This window comes from Pelobates fuscus, chromosome 2, assembly GCF_036172605.1.
Source record: "Pelobates fuscus isolate aPelFus1 chromosome 2, aPelFus1.pri, whole genome shotgun sequence".
NCBI classification, from domain to species: Eukaryota; Metazoa; Chordata; class Amphibia; order Anura; family Pelobatidae; genus Pelobates; species Pelobates fuscus.
The window spans coordinates 264,029,002-264,041,079 of NC_086318.1; the positions used below are offsets into that span (position 1 = coordinate 264,029,002).

General features: G+C 46.5%; 1 protein-coding gene across 1 annotated transcript in view; it reads right to left on the reverse strand.

Annotated features, from left to right (window-relative positions):
• Nucleotides 1-1,167: 1,167 nt before the first annotated feature.
• FMN2 (formin 2) overlaps nt 1,168-12,078 on the reverse strand; it is a 172,773-nt gene continuing 161,862 nt past the window's right edge. The window contains exon 17 of the mRNA XM_063443374.1: nt 1,168-1,617. Coding sequence (XP_063299444.1) covers nt 1,591-1,617 — 27 coding nt within the window. The 3' untranslated portion in view covers nt 1,168-1,590. The remainder of the gene's footprint in view (nt 1,618-12,078) is intronic.

Consider the following 12,078-nt stretch of genomic DNA (forward strand, 5'->3'; position numbering starts at 1 on the left):
ATATATATATATATATATATATCGTCATACTAAGTGTATTTTTTATCAATATATACAAATATAAACATACACACGTGTGTATATATATATATATATATATATATACACACACAACATATATAATAACTATGTATTATAAAAAAAATTAATAAAAAATAATGGGTGTTTAGTTACATTATATGATAATATATTGCATAAGCCTGCCACAACGTCAATGTACCCCATTCTAGGCTGCTAGAGTAGGACCTGCCAAGAATGGGGTACATTGACGTTGTGGCAGGCTTATGCAATATATGATCATATAATGTAACTAAACCCCCATTATTTTTTGCCTAGGTGAGGTGTTTTTAAATAAAACTATTACAATCTCTAAGATTTTAAATCATTGGTTAGTGAATAAGTAAGTGCGCTGGATTCTGTATATAATTTTATTCTAACTGTATTTTAATATAAATATATATATTTATATCAAAATACACTTAGAATGAAATTATATATATATATATATATATATATATATATCTCTATGTATATACCCTTAACGACCGTGGACGTATGTCCGACGAAAAAAAAAAAACGGTTGTTAAGGAGACCCTGGCAGTTCCGGCAGCAGCTCCGGCCACCCTGGCCTTCCAGGACCATGTGATCACCATGATCACATCGCCGCAATAGGAGTCTAGGAGCTGCCAGCAGGGGGACTGTCTGAGCTGTCAGACAGTCTCCCAGGCTGCTAAAAAGTAAAAAAAAATAAAAAAAAAACACACACACCTTGAAATAAAATCATATATATATATGATATCTGGTATAAAAACCATGAAATCGCAAAATCATGTAGTTGTCCTTCCTAAATAGGAACACTTGGAAGGCAAGCAATTCTGAAATTCACTTAAAATTTTCACTTTAGTTAATAACATTAGGGAGGTTTGTGATAAATCAGTGTGTAGTCAAGTGTAGTGTAAGTGTAGCAAATGTATATTAATATGATGATAGTCTGTTAGGAAAGATGAATAGTAACAAAAAAAGTTCAGAAAAAGGATACATACAATATACAGTAGTCCAATTTGCAAGCAAATTTATTGTATTGTATTCAAAAACATGTGCATTGAATAGATCATACACAAGGTAAATGTATTAATTTTTTATTATGCAAATTAACATTCTAAAAAAAAATAAAGTAGAAAAACATAGGTATTGCACATTAGTTTTCATAACTCAATAATCCATTTTGTAGCAGTCCATGGAGGATATGCTAAACACAGAATCATAGTTAATTACACATACAAATAAAATATATCACATTTCACAAGAATTTATTAAATACAAACATTTATATTAATTAGTTCAGCTAAAATTATATTTTATACATTGGCAATCCTAAACCTTATAAGCAATTGAAGCATTCTTGTTTCATTTGCTTTTTACTCATTTACAGCTAAAAATGTTTTTTTTTTTTCTGTTCATAGGAATAATGTTTGTGTAATGACAGTTTGTATTGATGGAAGTGATGAATGCTAGAACTATCTCAGTCAGTAAGTCTATTGACACGCACATTTGTTTCGAAGATCCACAGCACCAAGCAGATTGTTCCTTTCAACGTCTCAACGAAAGTTTTGCTTTCTGCAAAATAAAATAAATAAACAATCATGCATGCAAGAAAAGGCAATTCCTTTAATATTCTGGTGACGATCAATCTGGGTTGTATGCTTAAAGTGCTGTAATGGTTATGGTGCCAAGCGTGCCCTGATTTTTTTCCCCATGGTAAGATATCAAACTAGTGGTGTGACGACTTACTAGGTCCTAATGAGTGCCTGCCCCACATCCACAGCATCAAGTGTTCTCCATCACAAAGAACATGTAAAAACTGTTTGATATCTAAACATGGAACCATGCCACGTACCATAACCACAACAATTATTTATATAGTGCCAACATATTTTGTAGTGCTGTACAATAGGTAAGACAAGACACAGTTAATTATAACAAAACAGGTTTAATGTTTGAGAACCGTTTGGCCAAAATGAGCTTACGATCTAAAAGGATGAAGGACAAATACACAGAGGAAAATGAGGGAATCCAATAGTCTGTATATATATAAAAAAGGATGGAAGGAGGAGTGAGCGTAATAGGTGGGAGACAGAAAAGGAAGAGTGTACAGCATCAGGAGTTAAGGGGTGAGCTGAAAACAGTGGGCTGTAGTGCTCATGGCATTTGGAGGGTCCCTTTAAGTGTAAAAATAGACATCACTTTTCCTGTAACTGGTTGCTTCCATCTTAGCTCCCTGTCATTGTTACATGCTTTGTCCTTTGCACCTGGCAAATCAGCATAGAGAGAGCATACAGAGAAGAGGAAAAATTAAACAATGCAATGTTTTTATTTCTCCTCTTCGTTTAAATGCCCAATATATTACTAGGACAGTGTCTCCTTTAGTTAATTACAAAAAGTGGAAAGTGTTATTAGTTATTGTATCATGTGTTATCATGATTTGCATTAATTTTAGGCAGAGAAGAGATAATCACTAACCAGAACTATTGGTCAGTCTAGTGATTACAATTCGAAACATAGAGAAGTGAATGGTTAATTAAGTACTAATAAAAATATGCATTGATTTATATTCCATTTCTGTCAAACAAAAATCTTACCTGTCCGCTACATAACTAGCTTCTATATTTAATGGCAATCCGTCTCCTCTTTTGCCCAGCATTAATTTCCTTGTGCATATGCAGTGAGATGTACAATTGCCAGTCTAATGGCCATGTCTAAGCATTGTTTGTCTATGAGAAGCACATTATTTATCAAGACAGCATTTGCAGAGCATGTGGTTGCCTAATGTAAAATGCAGGACAACATTGACATAACTTGTAGGGAAGCATTTAGCGTGGCTGTCTAATATACTGGGGCTGTATGGCCAGGGCTAAATAAAATATGTGCCTAATTCAATCAGTTTTTGAGAGAGAAACTGAAGAATAGACTGACTCATTAAGTAAACTGTGGTTTACATTATCAGCTTTTTTAATGCAAATGTGTATTTATAATTCCCTATATGTTTTAGAATTCTACTCGCATGTCCTTAAATGTGTAATTATATGAATTATGTCTTAATATTTAACATAGTACAAAATGACTTAAATTGCATAAATGCTTATAATGAGAGAGTTAATGCTGTAAAAAACATTATGTGGTCATAAAAATATCAAAATATCTGCGATAAATTCACATTTTGTTTGCCTTTATATTTAAATTACTGCTTTACACTCAAATCCTTAATACAGTATGTATGACTTGTGTGCCCTTAGAAGCCATCAGAGCCATGCCTACTAATGGCATGGCTGTGATTGGCCAGTGCAGCATGTGACCCAGCCTCTATATATCAGCTGGAATCACATAGCGCCGCACGTCACATGAGCTCTTATTAGTGTAGGGAGAGGATGCTGCAGCTGTGATTGACAGATTAGGAAAGAATTCTGGTGTTGAATCTGCAAACTACAACGATTATTTTTGTGGGTGCTATACTACATTTTTGTACCCTGCCCTGAGCCCAGTGCCACAGAGAGTGCAGTGCACTTGCAACTGTGCCAGGCACATTACTTTAATCCTGTTCTAGTAGCTCAGTGGGCAACATCTAGGCATTTTTAAATACTACAATGTTTTTTGTGCTAAATATTACATTTGCGTACTGCATTTCTTGCAGTCCAATAAACCCTTACATACTACTGTTACATTGTTGGTTTAAAAAAAATCAAAGTTTTGTTGCTAAATATAGAACCGTCAAATACCGTGCTTACATTGCAGTTTTAAAAATTCTATTTTTTTTTGGGTGCTAAATAGTACATTTGGGGCCTGCACTTCATATCTGAGAGTCAAATAGAACCGTCAAATACTGCTGTGCAGTTTTAAAAATTGAAAAAAATGTAGGTGCTAAATAGTACATTTGGGGTGTGCACTTCATATCTGGTGTGTGTGTGCAACACTGGCTAGTTACCGCTTCACAAGAAAGTCTAAAGACTTTTAAAAAAAGTGAAAAATAAGTGTTATTGTGATCGCTTCATATACAGAAGCATTAATATACATTTGTATATTGTGTAAAGGCACAACTACAAAGTTAAAAACCAAACACCAAGGGGGCGTGGCTTGGACGTCGGCCGGGATGGATGCTTGAACTGTGAGCTCCGCTCCACCGGTCCTCGAAAAGCCCTACTAATCGGCTATTATCAGCACTAATGGGACGGAACCGTAGAGGCGACCCTCCCAGGACCCCCAGGGGATCTCAACCTAGCCACTCACTTGGTCCGATGGACAGTTTTCTGCAGGCGCCGGAGGATACCCGCGCCGAGGTCGAAGGCCCCAAGATGGCGGCTGCCTCCTCTACACCCAGAGCGGCCCCTGCATCCACCTTGGAGGGCATCGGGGCAGAAATACGCACGATGGCGGCGGCTATGGCCACGAAAGCGGACCTCCTGGTCCTCACCACAACTATTCAGGACGCATTGCGAGCTGAAATTGCAGGGCTTCGGACAGAGGTCACAGCGCAAGGGAGCCGCGTTCAAGAGTTGGAACACTCCCAGGAGGCCCAAACGGCCAGATTAGCGGCAACCGATACAGCCCTGGCGAGACAAGGCGACCTGCTCCTACAGTTAAGGTCAGTTGAGGATCTCGACAACAGGGGCCGCCGGTGCAACATACGGGTACGCGGCATGCCGGAGGCGGACGGAGATGAGGATTTAGAAGAGGCCATAACAGCCATATTCCGCATGATTCTGCCTAACGACGCACCCTTAGAACTCCGATATGACAGAGCACACCGGGCCCTGCAACCCCGCTCTCTCGACGAAGGCCCAAGGGACATTATGTGCTGCATCCACTCATTTGCTACAAAAGATGCCATCATGAAAGCGGCCAGATCGCGGCCCACTTGGGAATACCATGGAGCGCTTATTTAGCTATTTAATGACCTGTCCCCGGTTACCCTAGAGGCCAGGAGAGCACTGCGGCCTATCACAACGCTACTCAGGGACCGCAATATCCCATACAAGTGGGGCTTTCCATTTGCTCTGTCAGCTAGACACCGCAATGGCTGGATATCGATCAGATGGCCAGAGGAGGCCCCCAGATTCTTGGAGGAGTCGGGACTTCCGCCTACGCATTTCCCAGACTGGATTTTGGGCCCGCTGGGAGCAGGTCAAAGGCAACAACGCGCACCCCGCCGCGGCGGAGGACGGTCGCCACCAGGCCCAGCACCCCGCCAACGAGAAGCATGAAAAGACCGGCACTGCTGGCCGCCCCCCTGATGTAACCAACCCGCTAAACAGGTACTGTCCCCATCACCCTGAAACAGCTCAGGACTAGTCACTGGCCCGCTGCCCCTTTTTCTCCTCTTCCTGGACCGTCCCTCCCCACTTTGCCGCATATATATATGCCAACCTACAAGAAAACCGGAACAGGGGGGGCCCCACGTCCTTACATTTTGGGTGGGACACAAGGAGCACTACGGCACCCCCTGCCTACTACCCTGACTGCACATCTGGGCACCTTGCCCACACGGGGTACACATATGGATTGTGAACTGACTGAGACGACCATCACTCTGCCCGAGCCCCCTAATTGCTAACACCCGCATCTCCCTTTTAAGTTTTTGGGACTTTGGCAGTGGACCTGCCCATACCGACATGGAGCCCCCGGCTGGAATTTTGGGAGGGGGGGGGAGACAGGGGCTCTGGTTGAAATGTTCCCACCTCACTAACTGTGCGACCACGGCCGGCTACCTACGATCCCGAAAGCCACGTGGCCATAGACTGCAACCCCTCTAACAACCGAAAAGAACTTTCGATATGTGATGTCGAACCCACCTCAGAGCCCCTCTCATTCTGGTAAGTAGCATCACACATGTAGTCTATGATTGTTTATAGGAGCTTATGATATGTTATGTATGTGGTAGGGGAATGCTGGGAGGTATGCTAGGAACTATAATTGTATACTGTGGGCTCTTTTCGGGACGGGGCAGGGATGGGGAATGGGACGGTATGGGAGAGGGGAGTGGGCATAGTGGAAGAATACGCTTCTTTCGCTACACCGGTGCCACAGCCCATACCCATGCAGTCTATATGTGTGGCAATAGATATGATCTCCCCATATTCAGCACCCGCACTACAGAGAATAAGGAGCGATAAGACAAAAACACTGCCCCATACGGTTTGAATGGCCAGATCGCCCACAATGCACCAGGCCCGCAAACCCCGGGGACACAGTGGAGGGGGGGAGGAAGGATATAATAGTCACACTGGTCCTGTTCTGAGGTGTAGGGGAGAGGGGGACATGAAGACGGGAGGCACAGACGGGAGGGCGGGAACTGTGTAACTGCTGGTCACCCTTATTGTTGTTTTAAGTTTATGTTTTGATCTTCCTGTTCAATATGACATTGTATTACTTCTAGATGGATACTACCTCCCTAGTCTACACGTACTTGGGCTAGGACTCGGTTCGAGCGGAACGGACCAGAATTTATCTCACACACACATTCGTTATACCACCCCTGGCCTAGGCCCCAACCACAGCTCTACACGATTACTCGCGCGAGATTCTCGGCGGAGCCTCAGCAAAGTCCATCCGTCATGGTTGTTGACTGGACACCTGGCCACTCCTGCTGAAGCGCAAGAACTCCTCCTTTTCGAAGGAGATCCCGGGGCGATACTACTCTCTGACCCCGTGGGGACAACACCCCCACCCACCCTTGTTTTAACCACTCTGACTACACTATTTGTTCCACGCTAGCTCGGCTCACCTAAACTCACACAAAGATACAGACATCCATACATACACCACCCATTTCCACTACAATACACACTTAGGCTTGGCACAGATATCGAGAGACATCATCACCCTGGACACCTGCACACAGACGACAACAGACAGGACATTCGGACGCCTACTCCGAATAACCTGACCTGGAACCCACGTGTAACTGCACGCCACAGACGGACGTACACTTTCATTGGGCTGCGCTGTCATTCCGGCTCCTCGCCCTGCGCGGCACATCCCCTGCGGACAGGCGCTGCTACCAACGGGATGGATAATGACATACCACCACGCTCCCATGTCCGTCATGACACTCAATTGCAGAGGCTTAAATATACCAGAAAGACGCACCCACTTACTGAGGGTATTACGACAGAAGCATACTTCCATAGCATTGCTGCAGGAAACTCATTTTAAGGAGGGCGCAGCCCCCAAATTCCGAAGCACTTCCTACCCTATAAGTTACTGCAACAACCACCCGTCCTCCCGTCGGGCGGGAGTTGAGATCCTGATCGCCGCTGAATTGGGATTTCAGGAACTAGACAGAATGGCTGACGACAGATAGAGTGTATACTCTTGCTACCATTTACGTACCCAATTCCAAACAAGCACAATTTCTTAGGAACACCCTAAATAAACTACAAGGATTCTCCGAAGGAGCACTGATTGTCGGAGGAGACTTTAACGTTGCATTAGACCCGCTTATGGACTCGTCCACCGGCCATTGCTGCCTCTGGCAGTCCCACATCCGATCTATACGTAAATCGCTGGGGGAGTTAGCACTGGTTGATTGCTGGAGGGTAACCCACCCCAACAGCAGGGACTACACTCACTACTCGGTGATTCATGATCGCTACTCCCGCATTGACTATATACGGATTAGACAAGAGGGACTCTCGAGATTACGAGCAGCCTCTATAGAGCCTGCCACATGGTCGGACCATGGCGCGGTCCTTATAGAGCTGGAATCCCCACTCTTTAAACCAGCGACTCGGACGTGGTGCCTGAACGAAGCCCTACTCCAGGATCCCGCGGTGAGAGATGAAGTTTCCCAGGCGCTAGAGACTTACTTCGTTGAAAACGGGACGGAAGAGATGTCCCCGGTATCCGTGTGGGAGGCACACAAAAGTGTCATCCACGGTACTCTCATCGGTATCGCAACCCGCAAGAGGAAAGAGGCAACCCACGCGATGACTGAACTTTATAGCACCATAGCACGCCTAGAACTCCAGCATAAATGCTCCCGATTGGTGGAAGTTTATGGTGATTTAATGGAAGCCAGGCGACAGCTGAAAGCCCTACTCACACAAAGGTACCTGCGCTCGATCCAAAGATCAAAAAACTTTTTATACTCACACGCGAACAAAGGGGGGGAAGTACCTCGCACACCTATTGCGAGGAGATATGGTACGCACTCAGGTACGTAAGACCCGATTGCCCTCGGGCGGGGTGTCCCCATATCCAGAGGAAATAGCAGGTGAATTCTGAAATTGTTACAACTCTCTCTAACCTTCGCCCACCGGGGAATCAGGACCAGAGACGGGACTCCTCCTTACACATTCGGACATACCTACAGGATACTGTGCAGACACGGATGTCTCCGGAAGCAGCTTCCATGCTTGATGAACCGATCACCGCAGAACATCTCGCCATTGCACTAAAACATACGAAAACGGGTAAGCCCCTGGACCAGATGGGTTCTCCACTGGCTACTACAAACACTTTGCCCCAATATTGCTACCGTGGCTAACAAAGGCTGTTAACAGAGTGGCAGAGGGGGAGGCCTTTGGCATGGAGTCGTTGATGGCAACTATAACTGTCTTGCTCAAACCCGGTAAAGACCCAGTACAGTGCAGCAGCTACCGCCCGATCTCTCTGCTGAATACAGACACGAAGCTACTAACTAAGGTTCTAGCGTCCAGACTACAACGGATATTGCCGAGTTTCGTCCACGTAGATCAGACGGGATTTATACCGGGCCGAGAAGCACGAGATAGCACGCTGCGCTTGTTCTCTATACAACATCACGCGCGGAAATACAAGAAACACCTCCTGCTCTTGTCTACGGATGCGGAAAAGGCATTTGATCGGGTCGATTGGGCGTACCTGATGAGAACACTTCGGTTTATGGGTGTGGGGCAGAGGGCCATGGCGTGGATCACTGCCCTGTACAGCTCACCGAGAGCGTCGGTGTGTGTCAATGGCGCACTAACAACTAGTTTTGGAATTGCGAACGGAACCAGACAGGGATGCCTCCTATCACCGCTCCTGTTCGCCCTCTCCCTAGAGCCGCTACTACAGGCAATCCGGAATAGCCCGGACATACACGGCTACATGTGGCAGGGCACGGAACACAAGGTGGCCGCATACGCGGACGATCTCCTATTCTTTATCTCACAGCCGTGGCTCACACTACCTTGCCTGCTATCGGAAATTGACAAATGTGGCCGTATTTCGGGATTCAAGCTCAACCTGGCAAAATGCGAGGCACTGAACATCACAGTACCCTCTGTGGACTATGAGGCCCTAGGATCGCTCTTCCCATTCCACTGGTGTGCGGGAGCAATAAAGTATCTCGGCATCTGGATCCCCACGAACCCTACAGAAATATATCAACGCAACTTCACACCACTCCTACAGAAGATTGAATTAGACCTGAAAAGATGGAACTACCCTCACATCACGTGGCTTGGCCGCATAGCGGTGCTTAAGATGAATGTCCTCCTGAGGGCCCTTTACCTTTTCCAGACAATCCCGGTTGCGCTACCAGCGACATTCTTCTCGGCGCTGAAGTCGGCGGTTATCCGATACGTGTGGAGGGGGGAGAGATCCAGACTACGCCATGACCTCCTATGCATGCCCAAACACAGTGGAGGTCTGGCATTACCGGACTTCAAGAAATATCATCAGGCGACAACACTACAGCGCATTCTGGAATGGCAACAGACGCACCCAAGCAATGGGTAACCCTGGATCAAGATGGGGATGCTGCCAAATTGAAGGCTATGGTATGGAGAAGAAGAGCAACCAGGAACAGCAGGAGCCCCGACGAGGACCCCATATCACAAACGCTACTCACATGGGAGAATCTCAGGGAGGCACCACAGGTCTCCCCAACACCATGCCCCTTACTGCCGATATCACACAATCCCAATATAGGAGGCGGAATACCTGCGGAAGCCTGGACATTTATAGGTGACGGGGACTACAACCCAATCTATAAAGCTACTCGAGCCGGCAACCTGAAGACACTAGGAGAGCTAATGGGAGACGTGCCGCGGTCCCCGATGTCGGTTCTGCGGTATATGCAACTCCGTCATTACTATAACTCTATAAAAACTACAAAGAAACCTGACATGGTTTGAAGATATCTGCTCCCGCGGTACGTCTTCCGGAAGATCTGTCTCGATCCTCTACCAATACTTGTTGACCGACCCCACTTCAGAAAACAACGCCTTCCAACAACGCTGGGAGAGAACTGTAGGCATAACATTCCCACAGATGCAATGGGAGAAAACCTTGACATGGCAACACAAAAGTTCCTCTAGCTCCCGCTATCAGGAAGTGAATTACAAGCTACTCTCCATGTGGTATAGGACACCAGTGTTGCTACATAGGATCTTCCCCGCTACTACACCGACGTGCTGGAGATGCCTAGAGGAACGGGGAACTCTCCTACACATCTGGTGGGAATGCGGAAACATCACCCCATACTGGGTACAGATTCAGTCCGACATACAACTGATCCTCGACTGGTCGGTGGAACTAGCCCTGCTGCATATCTCCTCACACCCGCTGTCCACATACAAGAAATCCATTCTGCGACATCTATTGAACGCAGCCAAATCGCTCATACCCGTATACTGGAAAAAAACAGATTTCCACGCTGGAGGAATGGATTCATAGGGTAGAGGACATCAGGGCAGCAGAGGCACTCCAGGCGGAACTGACGGGCAGGGTAGCGAAATACACAGACTCCTGGACGCCATGGTTTGTTTTTCGTGCAGGGCCGTAGGGGAGGGATGTCGGCAGGGAGACTTGGGGACGGGAGCACCGCACTTCGCATATCAACCGCACCCCCCCCCTGACCACAGTCCCCCCCCCCCCCCCCCGTCACCACGATGGTCACGGTCGGACAAATACGGGATAACCAACGACGCGACCTAGCCTTCACTGACCCTGACAATACTATATAAGTTAACGACTGATAACTAGGACCCTACGACAATGCGAACCACAGGACCTTGGGGGTGCTACTGGATGACCTGGCGGACTCCCACCGTGACCCCACTTATCTAGATACAGCCACTACCACTTCTCTCACTAGGACTTATAAGACACACTCATCCCCCCACCCGCTGATATGTGCTGTCTACCTGACTACTTCTCTCACACACCACCCCCAACACGTGACGGCATGCTACCACCTGGACCACATAGGGACATGATGTAATAGTCTACCAGACTATCCGAATCCGAGGTAACTGCGTAGACGTAACAAAGGGGAGATCCCCCCCGGGGTACTACGAAACACTTTCCCCATTGGTTTAGACGTGCTCAGTAGCGACGATCACGATATAGACAGGAGAGGGATACTTATGGAAGACTACGCGACTGATAGGGAAGCTCGACACAATATGGTTGGACATACCTGGTCCCGATCTGCCCCCTTATGATTTATCTCCACCCACTATACTCGCTCTATGCCAGGCCTCTACTCTACTACCACCTATCCACGGACCCCCTTGGGCCTTACCGCGACACAACACTGTACGACACGCCTTCACACTTCACAACCAAAGCCTACGATACGGACTGATTGCAGCTGCATCATATCAAGGGAACCCTGCACCACACTATACCTACATTAATTCAATCCCTGAGGGACTGACTTAACTAGCCAAGGCTCCCACGCTACGTAGCATCGCAGTTTGGGCTGAGAAACGCGATAAGAACCGCACCAAGCTATCGCATGGAAGCAGAGGTAGATCATAGCCGTAACCCTCCCTCCGAACACACTACCTGTACTGCTATTTCCTACGCCTGCACTGAGCCTACACATCATGCTGTTGATACAGGTCAGGGAAACCTAAATTTACCCTACCCACGATTTGATCTTCAATACCAGACATGCACACCACCACTGTCTATGGTCAGACCCACATGGGTCTTACCACGCTTTGACACAACACAACACACTCTCACACTTAGTGAAAACTGGCGATGTCTACCACCTATAGCCATGTAACTCCAAAGAAATCCCACGCACCCACACGCACATGGCAATTA